General features: G+C 38.2%; 1 protein-coding gene across 1 annotated transcript; it reads right to left on the reverse strand.

The window, feature by feature from the left end:
- Positions 1 to 512: 512 nt before the first annotated feature.
- On the reverse strand, positions 513 to 25,741 carry LOC134717976 (uncharacterized). The gene is made up of 9 exons (XM_063580476.1): positions 25,683 to 25,741; positions 24,130 to 24,236; positions 9,839 to 10,002; positions 8,737 to 8,861; positions 6,682 to 6,830; positions 5,627 to 5,687; positions 3,871 to 4,030; positions 1,762 to 1,894; positions 513 to 880 (listed from the first exon to the last, which is right to left on the reverse strand). The coding sequence occupies exons 2-9, from the start codon at positions 24,212 to 24,214 to the stop codon at positions 513 to 515; spliced, it is 1,245 nt and encodes a 414-aa protein (XP_063436546.1). The 5' UTR covers positions 24,215 to 24,236; positions 25,683 to 25,741.
- Positions 25,742 to 25,928: the final 187 nt, after the last annotated feature.

Consider the following 25,928-nt stretch of genomic DNA (forward strand, 5'->3'; position numbering starts at 1 on the left):
TAAATAAAGTGTATATCATTAATACTGTATATTCAGCTGGTTTTCTTAATTGACATGTGGGTCCACATAATACAAATATGTAATAAAGCAATATGCTTAGCTTTTCGTAAGACGGAAAATTAATCTGTTAATTCAGGAGAGGAAGAAACTCATTGATATTAAATATATGCCCTTGTGTTGTACCGAGGTATATTTAGAGCAGTTAAATTAAAAGTGTTCTCCCGAAATTGATAAATTGGCTATTTAGGGATAACTAATGAAATTGAGAAAGGAAATGGAGAATGTGTCAAAGCGACAACAACCCGACCATAGAGCAGACAACAGCCGAAAGCCACCAATAAATATCCCTTATTGTATTGCATGAGATTGCTCCCGGAAGTATAAATCCATATAACACAAATGAACTGCACTCAAATAGGAAGCTAAAGAAATTAACTTTCTATGAAGCCTTATAAAATATTTTATTCATATGCACATTTGCACTTTATACACACTATTTGTAATAATCACAACTAAACAAACTGAACATGTTTTATTCCTTTCGGAACAAAATGAACTGATTCTATGGAAGTAGAAGTAGAAGTAGAAGTTGCGCATTCGGAACTCTCTTCCACATCAAAGTCGTACTGTTCTAAATGTTCGCTGCTGTTGTTGTTCCAAAGAAAAGAGTCCGTTGACAGATTGTTTACAGCACTAGATTCTTCGTAATATAATCTTTCACCGGAAATCGATTTTTGTTCTTTTCTCTCAATGGCCTTGTGTCTCCAACGACAGGCCATAACAGCAAAGTAGATAGTCAGGAGAAGCAAAACAAGCATAATTACCAAACACACAATAAAAACAGATCTTTCCATACATATTCTTGATTCTGTGTCGTTGCCTGCAAAGAGTAAATACACAGGTATATTTATTTTGTATAGAATTTAATAAATAAGAAGATGTGGTACATGTACACATGTATGATTGCCAATTAAATCATTTTCAATCAAAGTTCAAATATTAAAGTACTGTAGCGGATGTAAGCAATCATAGCCAACTGAGATCATGAAAATATGACTTAAGTTGTGTGTAAGGTGTGCGTGTGTGTAAGGTGTGCGTGTCTGTAAGGTGTAAACGCTGATACGTGCTTTAATCCGGAATATATACATGTAAGTGATTAAACAGTTTTGTTTACTGTTTTTGGCGCCAAAATAACGTGCCTGCATGAATTTTTATTATGCTGAATTAGCAAGAATTGCAGTTTACATAATCAAGTGTGAACGTAAATTATATTTGATAAATTCAGAAAGCAACGAACTTCATTGTTATATATTTAGATATATATGTTTTATATATGTGTAATTCAGTTTTATATGTTTTACGGAATTGTACATGTGATGTCCGGAAACGCCTTTTTGTTTTACACTCTCTTTTATTAAATGTCGTCAACGTAAGACGTGTTTTTATTGCTTGAGCTAGTCACAACCCAAAACCTATAATTAAGACGAGGCGATATCGTTACATCATAATATCCGAGTTGATTGCATCATGTGAGTATACGGTGTTTTTGAGAATATTAGGCGATATAATTTCTATACATATACTGTAACTCTAGTTAATTTTTTGCTTAGTAGACAATGATATTATACACTATTTTTAACACTTATACACTATCACTATATGCTTCAGTGATTCCCTAAATATTCTACCCACAAAAAGGGGACGGACACCCTGGATCCCCTTAATCCTGCTCTGAGTTTAATAGTCCCTGATATTATTCACCTTCCATTTTCACACCATCGTCAACCGATACCATGAGTGCTGAGCTTACATGTAGCTGGTCATATGTTACGTTGGCTTGCTTACCATATCTTCTCCTTCGTCCGTAACCGCCAGTTCTGTTCGGACAATGTGTCTGTAAAATACAATAACTCAATGTATACTAGACTTGGTGTTCATTTCTGAGATGACATTATAATGCGGTGAAAAGCAACCAACAATCACCCAATCAATGAGATGACAGTTATTATAATCTTTAAACACATCTACGTACCCTGCCGGAACACCTTAGATCACTGTTTGGGTTCGAGGTGTACAATCTTAAATTTCCATATTGTGTTTGGTATTTTATTATTTGTCTTTTGCTCTTTTCTTTTTTTCCAGCCTTGGCATTGTCATTTTATTTTCGAATCAAAAGTCATGCATTAATTTAACACAAAAACAACGCAATGAAAAGTACAATTGAAAGGTATTTAGTGGGCTACTATTTAATGTGCGCAAGATCAATTTGTTTTCAAACAATTTAAGCCACTTAAGTGTGTATCATTTTGATTAAATATCATAATAAACGAAACAACACAAACCATATAAAAGTAAGTAAATTTGCGAGCCCAACAATAGTGTGTTTACAGTGCACACAAATCGATATAAAAAGTAGATCGGTCAATGAGAGATCATCCAAAAAAGTTTTATTCAATATCAACACTGCAGCGCATATCACAGTTTCTTTTTTTAGCTCACCTGGCCTAAAAGGCCAAGTGAGCTTTTCCCATCACTCGGCGTCCGTCGTCCGTCGTCGTTAACTTTTACAAAAATCTTCTCCTCTGAAACTTATGGGCCAAATTAAACCAAACTTGGCCACAATCATCATTGATGTATCTAAATTAAAATTTGTGTTTTTTTAGCCGGCCAACCAACCAAGATGGCCGCCATGCCTAAAAATAGAACATAGGGGTAAAATGCAGTTTTTGGCTTATAACTCAAAAATAAAGCATTTAGAGCAAATCTGACATGGGGTAAAATTGTTTTTCAGGTCAAAATCTATCTGCCCTGAAATTTTCAGATGAATCAGACAACCCATTGTTGGGTTGCTGCCCCTAAATTGGTAATTTTAAGGAAATTTTACTGTTTTTGGTTATTATCTTGAATATTATTATAGATGGAGATAAACTGTAAACAGCTGTAATGTTCAGCAAAGTAAGATTTACAAATAAGTCAACATGACCAAAATGGTCAGTTGACCCCTTTAGCAGTTATTGCCCTTTATAGTCAATTTTTAACCATTTTTCGTAAATCTCCATGATCTTTTACAAAAATCTTCTCCTCTGAAACTACTGGGCCAAATTGAACCAAACTTGGCCACAATCATCATTGATGTATCTAGTTTAAAAATTTGTTTTTTTTACCCTGCCAACCAAGCAAGATGGCCACCATGGCTAAAAATAGAACATATGGGTAAAATGCAGTTTTTGGCTTATAACTCAAAAACCAAAGCATTTAGAGCAAATCTGACATGGGTGAAATTGTTTATCAGGTCAAGATCTATCTGCCCTGAAATTTTCAGATGAATCAGACAATCTGTTGTTGGGTTGCTGCCCCTGAATTGGTAATTTTAAGGAAAATTTGCTGTTTTGGTTATTATCTTGAATATTATTATAGATAGAGATAAACTGTAAAGTACAATTAATGTTGGCAAAGTAAGATCTACAAATAAGTCAACATGACCGAAATTGTTAATTGACCCCTTTAGGAGTTATTGCCCTTTATAGTCAATTTTTAACCATTTTTTTGTAAATCTTAGTAATCTTTTACAAAAATCTTCTCCTCTGAAACTACTGGACCAAGTTAATTATAATAGATAGAGATAATTGTAAGCAGCAAGAATGTTCAGTAAATTAAGATGTACAAACACATCACCATCACCAAAACACAATTTTGTCATGAATCCATCTGCGTCCTTTGTTTAATATTCACATAGACCAAGGTGAGCGACACAGGCTCTTTAGAGCCTCTATTTCTTTAACAGTCTCATAAACTCCAAATACAAGAATCAATGTGTAAAATACAACAGTTACACAACCAATGGCCTTCTTATTAGAACTTAATTCATACCGTTATACATGACTTTAAACAGATGTCTAAGGTACAGGAGAACTGTAAGGAAAGTATACTTCCGGTTTGTTCTGTTGGTACGAAAGCTCTGAATGTGCTTGTTATGAAGCCTACTCTTGTTTTTGAGAAAGAAGGAAACAGGTCTGTGTCTACTGAACAGCTGTAATACAATTGTATATGTGAATGTAGATATAATGTAATTTAATGTAATTCTAGTAATTCATAAAGTGTTCAGAGTATTTATTTATGCACTTTTTGAAGAATAAAAATAAATGAAATAAAGATGAGCCATTTATTTTACAAAGGCCATATCCGTGTCTAACAACCACTACGATAATTTCCTCCTTCAGAGCACCTCATTACACCCCAAGTTTTTGGTTGAATTCATTTTGGTTAGTCTTCAGTTTTCTATGTTGGTGTTTTGTGTATTTTTGAATGTCTGTATGTCTCTAAGTATGTTGGTTTCTTCCGTTTTTAGTCATCGTGCTGTCAGGTTTTGTTTAACCAATGAGTTCAAATGTGCCTCTGGTATCTTTTGTCTCTTACAGGTTACCCATCCGTCATTTGTGTTTTGAAGACGAAGTACAACATTGTCAATCCATTTCTTAATGAGGGATTGGAGTGTGAAATTGTACATTTTGAAATTACCCATCCACATGCTAATAATAAAATTGAGAATGGAAATAGGGAACTAATGTGCCAAAGCAACAACAACCCGACCATAGAGCAGACAACAACCGAGGGCCACCAATGGTTCTTCAATGTAGCGAGAAACTCCCGCACCCGTAGGCGTCTTTCAGCTGGCCCCTAAACAAATATGTATACTAGTTCAGTGTTAATGGACGTCATACTTACTTAGTAAATCCGAAATATACACAAGAAACTAAAAATAAAAATAAAACTATCAAAGGTCAGAGGCTCCTGACTTTGGAAACGCGCATAATTAAGGCGGGTTTAAATTTGTTTTCTGAGATCTCAACCCTCCCCCTTTACCTCTAGCCAATGTAGTAAAACAAACGAACAAAATACGCACAGTAAAACTCAGTTCAAGAGAAGACCGAGTCAGATGTCAGAATATGAAACAAAAGAAAATAAACAACATGACAATCATCCATAAATAACAACAGACTACTAGCAATTACTGACATGCCAGCTCCAGACCTCATTTAAACTGATTGACAGATTATGTCTTCATCATATGAATATCAGACTTAGTACCTTTTGTTAGGGGTTTAGTATTATACCATCATGAAATATATGAAAAGAACATAACATGTGTCATGCCAACAACTGGTTTTGGAATAAATGTGTTTAATTCCGATGCAAAGATCCTATAAGTGAATCAATATTAAAACCAAAATATGCAATCTTTATGAAATGACAACAGTATTGTAACTATATCCCTTTTTAATAAGTCTGTTTAAAGATTTTGTTAGCTTTAGAGGTGAAACTGACACTTTTGTGCTTTGTAAAGAATATTACCGTAAAAGATTGAATGTGAAATAATGAATGTATAAGATGTCTGTATGTTGAGTTATATTTACGAATGATTTCCTTATACCGATGACAACATTTAATAAATGTTTTGACTAGTTTGTGATATTGAAATCCCTGGTGTAATATTTTTTTAGTAATACATACATTTTCTCGCTAACATCTGATACGTTGTTACATACGTGTACACGAGCGAATCATACAAGTTGAGATATAGAAACATCACAAGATGGTGACAAGGGAAAATAAATGCAAAAATTACCCTCTATCGATAATGGTAATAGTAGATGCCGTACATGTGCTTGCTTTTATGTCGAAGTCACCTGCAAAAAAGTGTATAATAATATATTTTTTTAGAAGAGATTATGTTTTTTTCCATGACAAGAAATGACAACAGTATTGTAACTATATCCCTTCTTAATAAGTCTGTTTAAAGATTTTGTTAGCTGACACTTTTGTGCTTTGTAAAGAATATTACCGTAAAAGATTGAATGTGAAATACTGAATCATGACAAAAGGGTGGAAGTTGACACGAGGACATTCAAAGCTCATAAGTCGAAGAAACACCGTTGGAAAAACACAAAAGAGGACGAAAGACAACACTCCTTAAACACTTCATAACAGAACACTAGGCAGTACGAACCTCGCCAAGAAAGGTTCCAGGCAATCCGGGAGGTTCTATTTGTCAATTTCTGTAGTGGGTGAAAAGTGGGCATTCCCCATTTCAGATGATCCCCTGTGTCCACTCAAAGAGGAGGATTTGCCATTTGTTTTTGTTTTGTTTTCCGAAACAATAAGGATTAAACAATACTCTACGCATTTATTCATTAATACACTATTTGAATAATTTGTATATGAGTAGGCCAACCACCTTTGATAATATCTACATATTTTGACATTGAAGGCCATTGATTTTAACGTTTTTTCATTAACATTCAGAAAGATGTAGCATTATCAAAATATACAGAATATATCATATTTATTAGAAGAAACAAGAATGTGTCCGAAGTACACGGATGCCCCATCCGCACTATCATTTTTAATGTTCAGTGGACCGTGAAAATGGGGGGAAATCTCTTAGTTGGCATTGCAGTTAGAAAGATCACATCATAGGAAACATGTTTACTAAGTTTCCAGTTGATTGAATTTCAACTTCATCAAAAATTACCTTGACCAATAACGTTAACCCGAAGCGGGACTAACGTACGAATAGACGAACGAACAGACGGATGGTACGATGGACGAACGGACGCACTGACCAGAAAACATAATACCCATAAATGGGGCATAAAAAAATCCAATAAAACTGAATAATACCTTTATACTGGTCAAACAGCTCTATATTGAGAGTTATTGAATCTGTAAGTTGGACCATTTTGCCTCGTACATCATTTCCGTTACTTAAAAGTGTCATGTATGCTGCAGGTTTAGTTGTCACTGTTTGAAGAGTGTCATCTTGTCCAGGTCTGTAGTGTCAATGTTTTAGTTATAAGAAATCAATTATTTGAATACATCACATAGGTATATACACTCACTTTTATAACAAATATATGAAACAGGTACATACCATGTAAAATAGGGGTGAAATATACCAGAGAGACATTCAAACTCATAGATCGTGAATATATTGTGGAGAACGTGTCAATTGAACCATGATTTCCCTTGTACGTCATTTACATTACTTATACTCTCATGTATGCTGCAGGTTTAGTGGTCACTATTTGAAGAGTGTCATCTTGACTTTAGTTTCAATGTTTTAGTGGTAAACAAATTAAGAGGCTGTCCAAGTAAATATCAGGCAAATGCTATGATATGGGTGGCACAACATAATTTTTTTCCCACTGAATTTTTGGTTCCAATGCAATGTTTATATCATACAAAGGATATATATGTCAAAGATATTTTTGAATCAACAGTGGATGGCTCAGGAAATGAATTTAAAGTTCACTATCAACGCAACAAAATTTTGTACAAAATGAAGAGTTATCTCCCCTTTTCACTGAATTTTCAGTGCTTTCTATGTATTTTTTTTCTCTTTATTTGTTGCAGTTAATAAAAAAACTAAATTTAACTTTGAGAAAGAATGAATTTTTGATATGAAATAGATGAAAAAAAATTGAAAACAAAATATGTCATGTGCCATCCACTGCCTGGTTTTTCCATGGACACCCTCTTAATTACATAAATACGCACTTTTACGCACTGCTTTTGGTATATTGTGTGGTGGACAGACTTTATTGGTGGAGTAAGCCAGAGTGGCCGGGGAAAAAAACCCACCAACCAATCAATAATATACATACAGCAACACATGCAGTTTTATTTCACTGTGATGAGATTAAAATTATATGCTATTCGCACATTTATACAATAGAAATTGTTGTCGAGAATGTGCAACATTGAACGTTAATACATTGCATGACATATGTGTTTCAACAAAAAAACAACAACAGAAAAGTGGTTAAGACGAAGAAAAACAACAAATGGTGATTTCATTGTCCTACTGTCTATTGGTATGTTATGAAAGTATGGTCCCATAAAGTCGAAAATGCATCCTCCGTTTAGTTTGTTCTTTAAATTAATGTATCGGAAACAGTGCGTTTGCAAATACCATTGGAATGTCACAAAACAGAACGCTTGGTCATATAGTTAGACTTTGAAACAAATGGTAGGAATGCATGTGTTCTTATAGTTCATTACAAATTCAAATATGTAATACTATACTATCAAGCTCCACTGTTGTAATCAATTATTTCCGGTCAAAATTAAAACTTGTAAACATGCCGTATGACGATTTCTCCATAATACTAATAATAAGTTCTGCTTAAATTTCTTTCGGATTACTTTTATACTTTAAAATACTGTATCTTTGAGCATATACTATCACACTGGTAACTACCAGAATATGTGTTTTTAAGGTAAGCACTTTTTAACATTTTAATTCGAACTCATTTAATTCTTATAAGCTATTTTTATTTCCCTATCTTCAATTCACAGCCTAAACCTTTCATACATACACAAAAAATACGACAACTGAAACAAACAAAGAAGTGCATGTACGATGTAAATTAATTGCAAAACCATGTGTCTGCTGCTATCCAAACAGGTTTAGAGCAACCGGGTAATGTGAACGAATATACATGTAGGTGCTATGCAGAAGTGACAAAAGTTTCTTATAGTATAAACGCACAGCAGACAAAAAGCTTTTGACAATTACGTCATATTCATCGAAATGTTTGAACTTCGCTACCTCTTCGATCCGCACTCTCCGCTAGCCCAATGATGTTTGAATGTGGTGTATCAAAGCTACATTTTTTGAAACTTTCGACAGACGTTTGAATGTTAATAAAATGATTTCTTTAAATGTATACCTACACAATATTTAAGCCAGCCTGTACATTAATGTCACTTAAATCAGCTATACAGTTAATCGGTATAATTTTATCGTCTCCTGTCTGGTACAAAGATTTCCTCTGGATAACAATCCTAAACGCCCTTCCCTGTTAAATATATTATTTCAATAATACATGTACGTATAATGTGACCGACCTAATTAGACTAATCACCGGGTGTGTTCGAACATAAACAACACCACGTGTCCAACATGTGGAGCAGACTCTGCTTATCCCTCCGGAGCAACTAATATCGCTTCCAGTCTTTGGGTGTTTGTTGCGCAGTCCTTAGTTTTTAATGATGTATTTTGAGTACTGTTGTTTGTCTTTTCCTTTTTAGCGAACAATGCTATCATAGCCTGGTCACAGAGAGGCGAAATATATCGAAGGGACATATAAACTTAAGGAGATGTCATTTAAGTAATACTTTTGAATAAACACTGCTCTTATTTCAAACTCTATACATTGGGAATGTTTAGTTTATTAAGCTTAATTTTACTTTTAATTTAATGTATTAGTATACCAAATTCCCTCCATATTTTATACGTGCAAGTCCCAGCTCAGGAGTCCTGTGGTTGTCGTTGGTTCATATCTTTCATATTTTTTTTTCGAAAAATGTGTTGTTTTAAATAACCTATTATTGTTAACTGTGTTCTTCATATTTTACCGTAAATATGATGAATATTTTGGTACTTGGGCATAGCTATGTTGAGAATTATATCTAGCTATTTTTTCAGTTGATTTTTTTAAATTTTATTTCGGATCCCTATGTATAGCCGATTGTACAGTACGTTTTTATATTCTCATGTCTGAGACCGTATTGTTGCCTTTAATCGCTTACATCTACCTGATATGAAATTTGGTGGATAGATGTCCCATTGACTATCATACCACATTTGTCATTTCGAGGCCCTTTTCAGCTGACTGTTTTACTAACTGTTGAAGGCCGTACGATAACCCATAGTTGTAAACATCTTTGTTGTTTTGATATCGTGTGGCGAGTTATCTCATTACCAACCCTACCTCATCTTGTATTTTTTATCATAATCATAATATTGAATTTTAATACTAGAATCGGAACTTACCCATATAACATTGCAGGACGAGAAATCGAATGAATACGTATTATATCCCGAGAATGTCGAACGGTTACATCCGGGTCCTGAACCTAGAATGTACACTATTCCACCATCGGTAGCATTATTTATTGTAAATGTTATTGTATTCCTGTTACAGCTGTTTAAAACCACTGCAAATAAAATGAAAATTAAATCACGAAAATATTGAACTCTAAGGAACAAAATACAAAATCAAAAGCTCAAACGGATCGATATCAATTATTTGAATTCATCAGAAATAAGCGGGCTGTCTGTCCTATGCCCGTTTTTAATTTTCTCTTTTAAGGATCTTATATTAAACTGTCATCATATATCTCCCATGTATAGTTATTAGGAAAAAAAGTAGATATAACTTCGGTTACATGTAAGAGGTCATATAAACGTGTTAGATATTATTGCCCAACAAGTTACAACGGACGTTAGCATTTATATCGATATAGAACAATATCGGTCCTAGTTCCTATGGCATATGATTAGACATAGGATCTGAATAATTTCGACTGTCCTATTTGTTATGTTGACATTCTGGATCGGACGATAACTGCTTTCAGTGAGACCCTAACTAAGTTTTAATTTCATGTTGGTTTCTTTTGGCGTTCTTGCTTTGTATATTTTGCATATAATCCGATATACAAATTTCAAAATATCTTGATTTTAAAAGAAATATGTTTAAATCTGGTCCTCTAGAAGAGTTAGCAGTTTATTGCTCTTTCTAAACTGGAATCCGCTTGTATTTAACGCATCGATAGCACAAAGTGTAGCAGTCAGTCGAGAACCATCTTATGCTCTTAATTGTATACTATAAAAGAGAAGATGTGGTATGATTGCCAATGAGACAACTATCCACACCAGGCAGAAGCTAGCGAACAATAGCTAGCGAACAATAAGCCAGCGAACAATAAGCCAGCGAACAATAAGGCGATATATCGAGAAACCAAAAAACAGAATAAGACAACAACGGCCGTTAAATAAAAAAAATATTCAAAAAGGCAGAAAATCAGTTAAAATATAGCAATTTAAACTAAATTTTGAAATGATTTTATCCAATCTATTGATTTAACAAATCGCATAACTTTTTAGGCTAATATTCAGTACCACAATAACTGGGGGTAGGGTCGGCCTATTCCAGGAGTTCTAGAGAAAAATAATGAGGGGTTTCACGGGGTATGACTATATAGGTCTTGTAGAGGAGAAACAGGCGCTTCTTTTGCACTAGGTATCGAAGGGCGATATGTTCAAAAATCTGAAACTAGGGCTCAAAATTTGAAAAAAATGTCAAAAAATTAGGGGGGTCGGCCTATTCTAGGACTTCTAGAGAAAAATAATGAGGGGTGTCACGGGAAATGACTATATAGGTCTTGAAGAGGAGAAACAGGCGCTTCTTTTGCGCTAGGTATCGAAGGGCGCTATGTTCAAAAATCTGAAACTAGAGCTCAAAATTCGAAAAAATTGTCCAAAAAATGGGGGTAGGGTTGGCCTATTCCAGGAGTTCTAGAGAAAAATAATGGGGGGTGTCACGGGATATGACTATATAGGTCTTGTAGAGGAGAAACAGGCGCTTCTTTTGCGCTAGGTATCGAAGGGTGCTATGTTCAAAAATCTGAAACTAGAGCTCAAAATTCGAAAAAATTGTCCAAAAAATGGGGGTAGGGTCGGCCTATTCCTGGAGTTCTAGAGAAAAAAAATGGGGGGTGTCACGGGGTATGACTATATAGGTCTTGTAGAAGAGAATCAGGCGCTTCTTTTGCGCTAGGTATCGAAGGGCGCTATGTTCAAAAATCTGAAACTAGAGCTCAAAATTCGAAAAAATTGTCCAAATAATTGGGGTAGGGTTGGCCTATTCCAGGAGTTCTAGAGAAAAATAATGGGGGGTGTCACGGGATATGACTATATAGGTCTGGTAGAGGAGAAACAGGCGCTTCTTTTGCGCTAGGTATCGGAGGGCGCTATGTTCAAAAATCTGAAACTAGGGCTCAAAACTTGAAAAAAAATGTCAAAAAATAAGGGGGGTCGGCCTATTCTAGGACTTGTAGAGAAAAATAATGAGGGGTGTCACGGGGTATGACTATAAAGGTCTTGAAGAGGAGAAACAGGCGCTTCTTTTGCGCTAGGTATCGAAGGGCGCTATGTTCAAAAATCTGAAACTAGAGCTCAAAATTCGAAAAAATTGTCAAAAAAATGGGGGTAGGGTTGGCCTATTCCAGGAGTTCTAGAGAAAAATAATGGGGGGTGTCACGGGATATGACTATATAGGTCTTGTAGAGGAGAAACAGGCGCTTCTTTTGCGCTAGGTATCGAAGGGTGCTATGTTCAAAAATCTGAAACTAGAGCTCAAAATTCGAAAAAATTGTCCAAAAAATGGGGGTAGGGTCGGCCTATTCCTGGAGTTCTAGAGAAAAAAAATGGGGGGTGTCACGGGGTATGACTATATAGGTCTTGTAGAAGAGAATCAGGCGCTTCTTTTGCGCTAGGTATCGAAGGGCGCTATGTTCAAAAATCTGAAACTAGAGCTCAAAATTCGAAAAAATTGTCCAAATAATTGGGGTAGGGTTGGCCTATTCCAGGAGTTCTAGAGAAAAATAATGGGGGGTGTCACGGGATATGACTATATAGGTCTGGTAGAGGAGAAACAGGCGCTTCTTTTGCGCTAGGTATCGGAGGGCGCTATGTTCAAAAATCTGAAACTAGGGCTCAAAACTTGAAAAAAAATGTCAAAAAATAAGGGGGGTCGGCCTATTCTAGGACTTGTAGAGAAAAATAATGAGGGGTGTCACGGGGTATGACTATAAAGGTCTTGAAGAGGAGAAACAGGCGCTTCTTTTGCGCTAGGTATCGAAGGGCGCTATGTTCAAAAATCTGAAACTAGAGCTCAAAATTCGAAAAAATTGTCAAAAAAATGGGGGTAGGGTTGGCCTATTCCAGGAGTTCTAGAGAAAAATAATGGGGGGTGTCACGGGATATGACTATATAGGTCTTGTAGAGGAGAAACAGGCGCTTCTTTTGCGCTAGGTATCGAAGGGTGCTATGTTCAAAAATCTGAAACTAGAGCTCAAAATTCGAAAAAATTGTCCAAAAAATGGGGGTAGGGTCGGCCTATTCCTGGAGTTCTAGAGAAAAAAAATGGGGGGTGTCACGGGGTATGACTATATAGGTCTTGTAGAGGAGAATCAGGCGCTTCTTTTGCGCTAGGTATCGAAGGGCGCTATGTTCAAAAATCTGAAACTAGAGCTCAAAATTCGAAAAAATTGTCCAAAAAATGGGGGTAGGGTTGGCCTATTCCAGGAGTTCTAGAGAAAAATAATGGGGGGTGTCACGGGATATGACTATATAGGTCTTGTAGAGGAGAAACAGGCGCTTCTTTTGCGCTAGGTATCGGAGGGCGCTATGTTCAAAAATCTGAAACTAGGGCTCAAAACTTGAAAAAAAATGTCAAAAAATAAGGGGGGTCGGCCTATTCTAGGACTTGTAGAGAAAAATAATGAGGGGTGTCACGGGGTATGACTATAAAGGTCTTGAAGAGGAGAAACAGGGGCTTCTTTTGCGCTAGGTATCGAAGGGCGCTATGTTCAAGAATCTGAAACTAGAGCTCAAAATTCGAAAAAATTGTCAAAAAAATGGGGGTAGGGTTGGCCTATTCCAGGAGTTGTAGAGAAAAATAATGGGGGGTGTCACGGGGAATGACTATATAGGTCTTGTAGACGAGAAACAGGCGCTTCTTTTGCGCTAGGTATCGAAGGGCGCTATGTTCAAGAATCTGAAACTAGAGCTCAAAATTCGAAAAAATTGTCCAAAAAATGGGGGTAGGGTTGGCCTATTCCAGGAGTTCTAGAGAAAAATAATGGGGGGTGTCACGGGATATGACTATATAGGTCTTGTAGAGGAGAAACAGGCGCTTCTTTTGCGCTAGGTATCGAAGGGTGCTATGTTCAAAAATCTGAAACTAGAGCTCAAAATTCGAAAAAATTGTCCAAAAAATGGGGGTAGGGTCGGCCTATTCCTGGAGTTCTAGAGAAAAAAAATGGGGGGTGTCACGGGGTATGACTATATAGGTCTTGTAGAGGAGAATCAGGCGCTTCTTTTGCGCTAGGTATCGAAGGGCGCTATGTTCAAAAATCTGAAACTAGAGCTCAAAATTCGAAAAAATTGTCCAAAAAATGGGGGTAGGGTTGGCCTATTCCAGGAGTTCTAGAGAAAAATAATGGGGGGTGTCACGGGATATGACTATATAGGTCTTGTAGAGGAGAAACAGGCGCTTCTTTTGCGCTAGGTATCGGAGGGCGCTATGTTCAAAAATCTGAAACTAGGGCTCAAAACTTGAAAAAAAATGTCAAAAAATAAGGGGGGTCGGCCTATTCTAGGACTTGTAGAGAAAAATAATGAGGGGTGTCACGGGGTATGACTATAAAGGTCTTGAAGAGGAGAAACAGGCGCTTCTTTTGCGCTAGGTATCGAAGGGCGCTATGTTCAAAAATCTGAAACTAGAGCTCAAAATTCGAAAAAATTGTCCAAAAAATGGGGGTAGGGTTGGCCTATTCCAGGAGTTCTAGAGAAAAATAATGGGGGGTGTCACGGGATATGACTATATAGGTCTTGTAGAAGAGAAACAGGCGCTTCTTTTGCGCTAGGTATCGAAGGGCGCTATGTTCAAAAATCTGAAACTAGAGCTCAAAATTCGAAAAAATTGTCCAAAAAATGGGGGTAGGGTCGGCCTATTCCTGGAGTTCTAGAGAAAAAAAATGGGGGGTGTCACGGGGTATGACTATATAGGTCTTGTAGAGGAGAATCAGTCGCTTCTTTTGCGCTAGGTATCGAAGGGCGCTATGCTCAAAAATCTGAAACTAGAGCTCAAAATTCGAAAAAAATTGTCCAAAAAATGGGGGTAGGGTTGGCCTATTCCAGGAGTTCTAGAGAAAAATAATGGGGTGTGTCACGGGATATGACTATATAGGTCTTGTAGAGGAGAAACAGGCGCTTCTTTTGCGCTAGGTATCGAAGGGCGCTATGTTCAAAAATCTGAAACTAGAGCTCAAAATTCGAAAAAATTGTCCAAAAAATTGGGGTAGGGTTGGCCTATTCCTGGAGTTCTAGAGAAAACAAATGGGGGGTGTCACGGGGTATGACTATATAGGTCTTGTAGAGGAGAAACAGGCGCTTCTTTTGCGCTAGGTATCGAAGGGCGCTATGTTCAAAAATCTGAAACAAGGGCTCAAAATTTGAAAAAAATGTCAAAAAATTAGGGGGGTCGGCCTATTCTAGGACTTCTAGAGAAAAATAATGAGGGGTGTCACGGGGTAGGAATATATAGGTCTTGAAGAGGAGAAACAGGCGCTTCTTTTGCGCTAGGTATCGAAGGGCGCTATGTTCAAAAATCTGAAACTAGAGGTCAAAATTCGAAAAAATTGTCCAAAAAATTGGGGTAGGGTTGGCCTATTCCTGGAGTTCTAGAGAAAAAAAATGGGGGGGGGATGTCACGGGGTATGACTATATAGGTCTTGTAGAGGAGAAACAGGCGCTTCTTTTGCGCTAGCTATCGAAGGGCGCTATGTTCAAAAATCTGAAACTAGGGCTCAAAATTTGAAAAAAATGTCAAAAAATTAGGGGGGTCGGCCTATTCTAGGACTTCTAGAGAAAAATAATGAGGGGTGTCACGGGGTATGACTATATAGGTCTTGAAGAGGAGAATCAGGCGCTTCTTTTGCGCTAGGTATCGAAGGGCGCTATGTTCAAAAATCTGAAACTAGAGCTCAAAATTCGAAAAAATTGTCCAAAAAATGGGGGTAGGGTTGGCCTATTCCAGGAGTTCTAGAGAAAAATAATGGGGGGTGTCACGGGATATGACTATATAGGTCTTGTAGAGGAGAAACAGGCGCTTCTTTTGCGCTAGGTATCGGAGGGCGCTATGTTCAAAAATCTGAAACTAGGGCTCAAAACTTGAAAAAAAATGTCAAAAAATAAGGGGGGTCGGCCTATTCTAGGACTTGTAGAGAAAAATAATGAGGGGTGTCACGGGGTATGACTATAAAGGTCTTGAAGAGGAGAAACAGGCGCTTCTTTTGCGCTAGGTATCGAAGGGCGCTATGTTCAAAAATCTGAAACTAGAGCTCAAAATTCGAAAAAATTGTCCAAAAAATGGGGGTAGGGTTGGCCTATTCCAGGAGTTCTAGAGAAAAATAATGGGGGGTGTCACGGGATATGACTATATAGGTCTTGTAGAGGAGAAACAGGCGCTTCTTTTGCGCTAGGTATCGAAGGGCGCTATGTTCAAAAATCTGAAACTAGAGCTCAAAATTCGAAAAAATTGTCCAAAAAATGGGGGTAGGGTCGGCCTATTCCTGGAGTTCTAGAGAAAAAAAATGGGGGGTGTCACGGGGTATGACTATATAGGTCTTGTAGAGGAGAAACAGGCGCTTCTTTTGCGCTAGGTATCGAAGGGCGCTATGTTCAAAAATCTGAAACTAGGGCTCAAAATTTGAAAAAAATGTCAAAAAATTAGGGGGGTCGGCCTATTCTAGGACTTCTAGAGAAAAATAATGAGGGGTGTCGTGGGGTATGACTATATAGGTCTTGAAGAGGAGAAACAGGCGCTTCTTTTGCGCTAGGTATCGAAGGGCGCTATGTTCAAAAATCTGAAACTAGAGCTCAAAATTCGAAAAAATTGTCCAAAAAATGGGGGTAGGGTTGGCCTATTCCAGGAGTTCTAGAGAAAAATAATGGGGGTGTCACGGGATATGACTATATAGGTCTTGTAGAGGAGAAACAGGCGCTTCTTTTGCGCTAGGTATCGAAGGGCGCTATGTTCAAAAATCTGAAACTAGAGGTCAAAGTTCGAAAAAATTGTCCAAAAAATGGGGGTAGGGTTGGCCTATTCCTGGAGTTCTAGAGAAAAAAAATGGGGGGTGTCACGGGGTATGACTATAAAGGTCTTGTAGAGGAGAAACAGGCGCTTCTTTTGCGCTAGGTATCGAAGGGCGCTATGTTCAAAAATCTGAAACTAGAGCTCAAAATTCGAAAAAATTGTCCAAAAAATGGGGGTAGGGTCGGCCTATTCCTGGAGTTCTAGAGAAAAAAAATGGGGGGTGTCACGGGGTATGACTATATAGGTCTTGTAGAGGAGAATCAGGCGCTTCTTTTGCGCTAGGTATCGAAGGGCGCTATGTTCAAAAATCTGAAACTAGAGCTCAAAATTCGAAAAAATTGTCCAAAAAATGGGGTAGGGTTGGCCTATTCCAGGAGTTCTAGAGAAAAATAATGGGGTGTGTCACGGGATATGACTATATAGGTCTTGTAGAGGAGAAACAGGCGCTTCTTTTGCGCTAGGTATCGAAGGGCGCTATGTTAAAAAATCTGAAACTAGAGCTCAAAATTCGAAAAAATTGTCCAAAAAATTGGGGTAGGGTTGGCCTATTCCTGGAGTTCTAGATAAAAAAAAAAGGGTGGTGTCACGGGGTATGACTATATAGGTCTTGTAGAGGAGAAACAGGCGCTTCTTTTGCGCTAGCTATCGAAGGGCGCTATGTTCAAAAATCTGAAACTAGGGCTCAAAATTTGAAAAAAATGTCAAAAATTCCTGGACTTCTAGAGAAAAATAATGAGGGGTGTCACGGGGTATGACTATATAGGTCTTGAAGAGCTCTAGTTTCAGATTTTTGAACATAGCGCCCTTCGATACCTAGCGCAAAAGAAGCGCCTGTTTCTCATCTACAAGACCTATATAGTCATTTCCTGTGACACCCCTCATTATTTTTCTCTAGAACTCCAGGAATATGCCGACCCTACCCCCATTTTTTGGACATTTTTTTCGAATTTTGAGCTCTAGTTTCAGATTTTTGAACATAGCGCCCTTCGATACCTAGCGCAAAAGAAGCGCCTGTTTCTCCTCTACAAGACCTATATAGTCATTTCCTGTGACACCCCTCATTATTTATCTCTAGAACTCCTGGAATAGGCCAACCCTACCCCCATTTTTTGAAATTTTTTTTCAAATTTTGAGTCCTAGTTTCAGATTTTTGAACATAGCGCCCTTTGATACCTAGCGCAAAAGAAGCGCCTGTTTCTCCTCTACAAGACCTATATAGTCATACCCCGTGACACCCCCCATTTTTTTCTCTAGAACTCCAGGAATAGGCCGACCCTACCCCCATTTTTTGGACAATTTTTTCGAATTTTGAGCTCTAGTTTCAGATTTTTGAACATAGCGCCCTTCGATACCTAGCGCAAAAGAAGCGCCTGTTTCTCCTCTACAAGACCTTTATAGTCATATCCCGTGACACCCCCCATTATTTTTCTCTAGAACTCCTGGAATAGGCCAACCCTACCCCCATTTTTTGGACAATTTTTTCGAATTTTGAGCTCTAGTTTCAGATTTTTGAACATAGCGCCCTTCGATACCTAGCGCAAAAGAAGCGCCTGTTTCTCCTCTTCAAGACCTATATATTCATACCCCGTGACACCCCTCATTATTTTTCTCTAGAAGTCCTAGAATAGGCCGACCCCCCTAATTTTTTGACATTTTTTTCAAATTTTGAGCCCTAGTTTCAGATTTTTGAACATAGCGCCCTTCGATAGCTAGCGCAAAAGAAGCGCCTGTTTCTCCTCTACAAGACCTTTATAGTCATACCCCGTGACACCCCCCATTTTTTTTCTCTAGAACTCCAGGAATAGGCCAACCCTACCCCCATTTTTTGGACAATTTTTTCGAATTTTGACCTCTAGTTTCAGATGTTTGAACATAGCGCCCTTCGATACCTAGCGCAAAAAAAAGCGCCTGTTTCTCCTCTACAAGACCTATATAGTCATATCCCGTGACACCCCCCATTATTTTTCTCTAGAACTCCTGGAATAGGCCAACCCTACCCCCATTTTTTGGACAATTTTTTCGAATTTTGAGCTCTAGTTTCAGATTTTTGAACATAGCGCCCTTCGATACCTAGCGCAAAAGAAGCGCCTGTTTCTCCTCTTCAAGACCTATATAGTCATACCCCACGACACCCCTCATTATTTTTCTCTAGAAGTCCTAGAATAGGCCGACCCCCCTAATTTTTTGACATTTTTTTCAAATTTTGAGCCCTAGTTTCAGATTTTTGAACATAGCGCCCTTCGATACCTAGCGCAAAAGAAGCGCCTGTTTCTCCTCTACAAGACCTATATAGTCATTTCCTGTGACACCCCTCATTATTTTTCTCTAGAACTCCATGAATATGCCGACCCTACCCCCATTTTTTGGACAATTTTTTCGAATTTTGAGCTCTAGTTTCAGATTTTTGAACATAGCGCCCTTCGATACCTAGCGCAAAAGAAGCGCCTGTTTCTCCTCTACAAGACCTATATAGTCATACCCCGTGACACCCCCCATTTTTTTTCTCTAGAACTCCAGGAATAGGCCGACCCTACCCCCATTTTTTGGACAATTTTTTCGAATTTTGAGCTCTAGTTTCAGATTTTTGAACATAGCGCCCTTCGATACCTAGCGCAAAAGAAGCGCCTGTTTCTCCTCTACAAGACCTTTATAGTCATATCCCGTGACACCCCCCATTATTTTTCTCTAGAACTCCTGGAATAGGCCAACCCTACCCCCATTTTTTGGACAATTTTTTCGAATTTTGAGCTCTAGTTTCAGATTTTTGAACATAGCGCCCTTCGATACCTAGCGCAAAAGAAGCGCCTGTTTCTCCTCTTCAAGACCTATATAGTCACACCCCGTGACACCCCTCATTATTTTTCTCTAGAAGTCCTAGAATAGGCCGACCCCCTAATTTTTTGACATTTTTTTCAAATTTTGAGCCCTAGTTTCAGATTTTTGAACATAGCGCCCTTCGATAGCTAGCGCAAAAGAAGCGCCTGTTTCTCCTCTACAAGACCTATATAGTCATACCCCGTGACACCCCCCATTTTTTTTCTCTAGAACTCCAGGAATAGGCCAACCCTACCCCAATTTTTTGGACAATTTTTTCGAATTTTGAGCTCTAGTTTCAGATTTTTGAACATAGCGCCCTTCGATACCTAGCGCAAAAGAAGCGCCTGTTTCTCCTCTACAAGACCTATATAGTCATATTCCGTGACACACCACATCATTTTTCTCTAGAACTCCTGGAATAGGCCAACCCTACCCCCATTTTTTGGACAATTTTTTCGAATTTTGAGCTCTAGTTTCAGATTTTTGAACATAGCGCCCTTCGATACCTAGCGCAAAAGAAGCGCCTGATTCTCCTCTACAAGACCTATATAGTCATACTCCGTGACACCCCCCATTTTTTTTCTCTAGAACTCCAGGAATAGGCCGACCCTACCCCCATTTTTTGGACAATTTTTTCGAATTTTGAGCTCTAGTTTCAGATTTTTGAACATAGCGCCCTTCGATACCTAGCGCAAAAGAAGCGCCTGTTTCTCCTCTTCAAGACCTTTATAGTCATACCCCGTGACACCCCTCATTATTTTTCTCTACAAGTCCTAGAATAGGCCGACCCCCCTTATTTTTTGACATTTTTTTTCAAGTTTTGAGCCCTAGTTTCAGATTTTTGAACATAGCGCCCTTCGATACCTAGCGCAAAAGAAGCGCCTGATTCTCCTCTACAAGACCTATATAGTCATATCCCGTGACACCCCCCATTATTTTTCTCTAGAACTCCTGGAATAGGCCAACCCTACCCCCATTTTTTGGACAATTTTTTCGAATTTTGAGCTCTAGTTTCAGATTTTTGAACATAGCGCCCTTCGATACCTAGCGCAAAAGAAGCGCCTGATTCTCGTCTACAAGACCTATATAGTCATACCCCGTGACACCCCCCATTTTTTTTCTCTAGAACTCCAGGAATAGGCCGACCCTACCCCCATTTTTTGGACAATTTTTTCGAATTTTGAGCTCTAGTTTCAGATTCTTGAACATAGCGCCCTTCGATACCTAGCGCAAAAGAAGCGCCTGTTTCTCCTCTTCAAGACCTTTATAGTCATACCCCGTGACACCCCTCATTATTTTTCTCTACAAGTCCTAGAATAGGCCGACCCCCCTAATTTTTTGACATTTTTTTCAAATTTTGAGCCCTAGTTTCAGATTTTTGAACATAGCGCCCTTCGATACCTAGCGCAAAAGAAGCGCCTGTTTCTCCTCTACAAGACCTATATAGTCATACCCCGTGACACCCCCCATTTTTTTTCTCTAGAACTCCAGGAATAGGCCAACCCTACCCCCATTTTTTGGACAATTTTTTCGAATTTTGACCTCTAGTTTCAGATGTTTGAACATAGCGCCCTTCGATACCTAGCGCAAAAAAAAGCGCCTGTTTCTCCTCTACAAGACCTATATAGTCATATCCCGTGACACCCCCCATTATTTTTCTCTAGAACTCCTGGAATAGGCCAACCCTACCCCCATTTTTTGGACAATTTTTTCGAATTTTGAGCTCTAGTTTCAGATTTTTGAACATAGCGCCCTTCGATACCTAGCGCAAAAGAAGCGCCTGTTTCTCCTCTTCAAGACCTATATAGTCATACCCCACGACACCCCTCATTATTTTTCTCTAGAAGTCCTAGAATAGGCCGACCCCCCTAATTTTTTGACATTTTTTTCAAATTTTGAGCCCTAGTTTCAGATTTTTGAACATAGCGCCCTTCGATACCTAGCGCAAAAGAAGCGCCTGTTTCTCCTCTACAAGACCTATATAGTCATTTCCTGTGACACCCCTCATTATTTTTCTCTAGAACTCCATGAATATGCCGACCCTACCCCCATTTTTTGGACAATTTTTTCGAATTTTGAGCTCTAGTTTCAGATTTTTGAACATAGCGCCCTTCGATACCTAGCGCAAAAGAAGCGCCTGTTTCTCCTCTACAAGACCTATATAGTCATACCCCGTGACACCCCCCATTTTTTTTCTCTAGAACTCCAGGAATAGGCCGACCCTACCCCCATTTTTTGGACAATTTTTTCGAATTTTGAGCTCTAGTTTCAGATTTTTGAACATAGCGCCCTTCGATACCTAGCGCAAAAGAAGCGCCTGTTTCTCCTCTACAAGACCTTTATAGTCATATCCCGTGACACCCCCAATTATTTTTCTCTAGAACTCCTGGAATAGGCCAACCCTACCCCCATTTTTTGGACAATTTTTTCGAATTTTGAGCTCTAGTTTCAGATTTTTGAACATAGCGCCCTTCGATACCTAGCGCAAAAGAAGCGCCTGTTTCTCCTCTTCAAGACCTATATAGTCACACCCCGTGACACCCCTCATTATTTTTCTCTAGAAGTCCTAGAATAGGCCGACCCCCTAATTTTTTGACATTTTTTTCAAATTTTGAGCCCTAGTTTCAGATTTTTGAACATAGCGCCCTTCGATAGCTAGCGCAAAAGAAGCGCCTGTTTCTCCTCTACAAGACCTATATAGTCATACCCCGTGACACCCCCCATTTTTTTTCTCTAGAACTCCAGGAATAGGCCAACCCTACCCCAATTTTTTGGACAATTTTTTCGAATTTTGAGCTCTAGTTTCAGATTTTTGAACATAGCGCCCTTCGATACCTAGCGCAAAAGAAGCGCCTGTTTCTCCTCTACAAGACCTATATAGTCATATTCCGTGACACACCACATCATTTTTCTCTAGAACTCCTGGAATAGGCCAACCCTACCCCCATTTTTTGGACAATTTTTTCGAATTTTGAGCTCTAGTTTCAGATTTTTGAACATAGCGCCCTTCGATACCTAGCGCAAAAGAAGCGCCTGATTCTCCTCTACAAGACCTATATAGTCATACTCCGTGACACCCCCCATTTTTTTTCTCTAGAACTCCAGGAATAGGCCGACCCTACCCCCATTTTTTGGACAATTTTTTCGAATTTTGAGCTCTAGTTTCAGATTTTTGAACATAGCGCCCTTCGATACCTAGCGCAAAAGAAGCGCCTGTTTCTCCTCTTCAAGACCTTTATAGTCATACCCCGTGACACCCCTCATTATTTTTCTCTACAAGTCCTAGAATAGGCCGACCCCCCTTATTTTTTGACATTTTTTTTCAAGTTTTGAGCCCTAGTTTCAGATTTTTGAACATAGCGCCCTTCGATACCTAGCGCAAAAGAAGCGCCTGATTCTCCTCTACAAGACCTATATAGTCATATCCCGTGACACCCCCCATTATTTTTCTCTAGAACTCCTGGAATAGGCCAACCCTACCCCCATTTTTTGGACAATTTTTTCGAATTTTGAGCTCTAGTTTCAGATTTTTGAACATAGCGCCCTTCGATACCTAGCGCAAAAGAAGCGCCTGATTCTCGTCTACAAGACCTATATAGTCATACCCCGTGACACCCCCCATTTTTTTTCTCTAGAACTCCAGGAATAGGCCGACCCTACCCCCATTTTTTGGACAATTTTTTCGAATTTTGAGCTCTAGTTTCAGATTCTTGAACATAGCGCCCTTCGATACCTAGCGCAAAAGAAGCGCCTGTTTCTCGTCTACAAGACCTATATAGTCATTTCCCGTGACACCCCCCATTATTTTTCTCTACAACTCCTGGAATAGGCCAACCCTACCCCCATTTTTTTGACAATTTTTTCGAATTTTGAGCTCTAGTTTCAGATTCTTGAACATAGCGCCCTTCGATACCTAGCGCAAAAGAAGCGCCTGTTTCTCGTCTACAAGACCTATATAGTCATTTCCCGTGACACCCCTCATTATTTTTCTCTAGAAGTCCTAGAATAGGCCAACCCCCCTAATTTTTTGACATTTTTTTCAAATTTTGAGCCCTAGTTTCAGATTTTTGAACATATCGCCCTTCGATACCTAGTGCAAAAGAAGCGCCTGTTTCTCCTCTACAAGACCTATACAGTCATACCCCGTGACACCCCTCATTATTTTTCTCTAGAACTCCTGGAATAGGCCGACCCTACCCCCAGTTATTGTGGTACTGAATATTAGCCTAAAAAGTTAAGCGATTTGTTAAATCAATAGATTGGATAAAATCATTTCAAAATTGAGTTTAAATTGCTATATTTTAACTGATTTTCTGCCTTTTTGAATATTTCTTTATTTAACGGCCGTTGTTGTCTTATTCTGTTTTTTGGTTTCTCGATATATCGCCTTATTGTTCGTTGGCTTATTGTTCGCTAGCTATTGTTCGCTAGCTTCTGTCTGGTACTATCCACAAGAGACCAAAATGACACAAACATTAACAATTATAGGTCACCGTACGGTCTTCAACAATGAGCAAAGCCCATACTAGTTGTGACACCCGCTCTCGTTGACATGCATTCAATATATGTTTTATAAGATACTTACGTTTCGGACTAAACACGTTTCCTCTTGACCAGCTTAATGTTAGCGAGAATAATAGAGACAAGAAGATGAGACCTTTAAAAGCCATCACTGTCTATGTTAAGAGTCAACTGTAAAATCAATGCAAAAAAATATAATCACTCAGTTTTAAGTGTTCTCATTTAGTTTTCGTTATTTACTAGTATTCTGTTTTGTTAAATGGTGCTGCCTCTTTATATGGAATCTTTAATGTTATTGTCACTTTGGTTTCATCTCTTTGGGTTTGCGTTGTCTATTTGCAAACATCTCATGCATATTACGAATGAAGGCTAACCAACAATAAATTCAATCTACAAAGGTACATTGTAGTTTTATCTAGATCAGGGAAGGAAAATTGAATAATCAAAATAAAGTCTGCTATATAGAGTCTATACATTTTGCTTTAACAGATCATATATGGACACCTCATATAATTATGGGAATGAATCACAAACCTGCATAAAGTCTATGCTATTCTTTAAACACGGCATCAAACCCTAACTTGTCATGTTTACCAGTGGCGGATCCATAGGGGGTTTGGGGATGAAAGAGGGGACGGGGCTATTTTGGGGTTGGACCCCTGTTTTTTACGATCCGGTGGAGACCCCCCCCTTTTGCAAATGGCTGAGAGTTACAACAGCCATCGTGGAGACACAAACAGACCAGTTAACACACACACACACACACACACAGACTGACAGGCTACATGTTGATATTTTATCAGACTTGTTGATTCATTATAATAATCTTGACGCATAGCTGGACCGAGGGGCGAGTATGTCAAATGACTAGCGAACAGGTAGACATATATGTTAGCCCATCATTTACAATATAGCAGTGGGAGGCATTGTTATTAACAACATATCAATGGGTCAAAACATCTTTATCGAAATTAAATCAAGCTTATGCCTGCTTTTGAAGTGTTTTTTTTTTTTTATAGTAGCCTTTTATCATCCATAGCAAATACGAATAGGACCGTTTGCATTTAAGACATACGAATAAATCAAACTTTCAGACTGGGTAAAATATTGAGGGGTGTATTTTTTGCGAATGCAAACGGCATCTCTGTAACAAAAGATATATGCCCAAACCCACACCTGCATAGTGTGCCCCCATCTCTTTTATGCAACGCAATCCAACGCATTCTATTTTAGCATTTTAAGAATCAATAATGTTTAAAAGAAATACGAAAAGTATATGCAATATATGGCCGTTATTTTATGCTTATATCTAGCAAATTCTATATTGTGGAAAATATATTAGCACCGGGGGAAGGTGGACATAATTATGTTAACGTATTGTCATCTTTCAGAGGGGGGAATGGTAATCCCTGGGAGGAATGAAATGAAAATGCTTCACTCGGGGGAAAGTTAGCATGGGAGACAATTGACTATAATAATTATGTTAACATTGCGATCATTTTTCAATGCAGTAATCTTTTTTTCTTCATTTTATGTATAAACAGATTTATAGAAATAGACAAAAATAACGAAATATATTAAATAGTAGTTAGAATTAGAAAAACACACAAAACATACCTTCATGAAAGCTAAATATGTAATATAATGAATATTATAGTTTGTTTACACGATTTAACACGTTAAAGACTAATGATTAATAAACTTTCAAGTTTAAATGCTTCAATTCTTTCTTTTATGATAAATCATTGTGATATAAAGAGAGAGAAGATTTGAAGATTAGACAAACAAAACACAGATTTAAATACTGATCCTTGTCTATGAAATGTCGAAAATGTACATCAGTGAATGTTCGTACAATATACA

The sequence above is a fragment of the Mytilus trossulus genome, chromosome 5 (assembly GCF_036588685.1).
Source record: "Mytilus trossulus isolate FHL-02 chromosome 5, PNRI_Mtr1.1.1.hap1, whole genome shotgun sequence".
In the NCBI taxonomy this organism is placed as follows: Eukaryota; Metazoa; Mollusca; class Bivalvia; order Mytilida; family Mytilidae; genus Mytilus; species Mytilus trossulus.

Excerpts from the sequence above, each read along its gene's own strand:
- LOC134717976 (XM_063580476.1), bottom strand. The coding sequence starts at position 24,214 with ATGGCTTTTAAAGGTCTCATCTTCTTGTCTCTATTATTCTCGCTAACA. Across the intron at positions 8,862-9,838 it reads CGTCCTGCAATGTTATATGG|GGAAGGGCGTTTAGGATTGT; the intron begins GTAAGTTCCGAT and ends TATATTTAACAG. Across the intron at positions 881-1,761 it reads CGATGGTGTGAAAATGGAAG|GCAACGACACAGAATCAAGA; the intron begins GTGAATAATATC and ends TACTCTTTGCAG.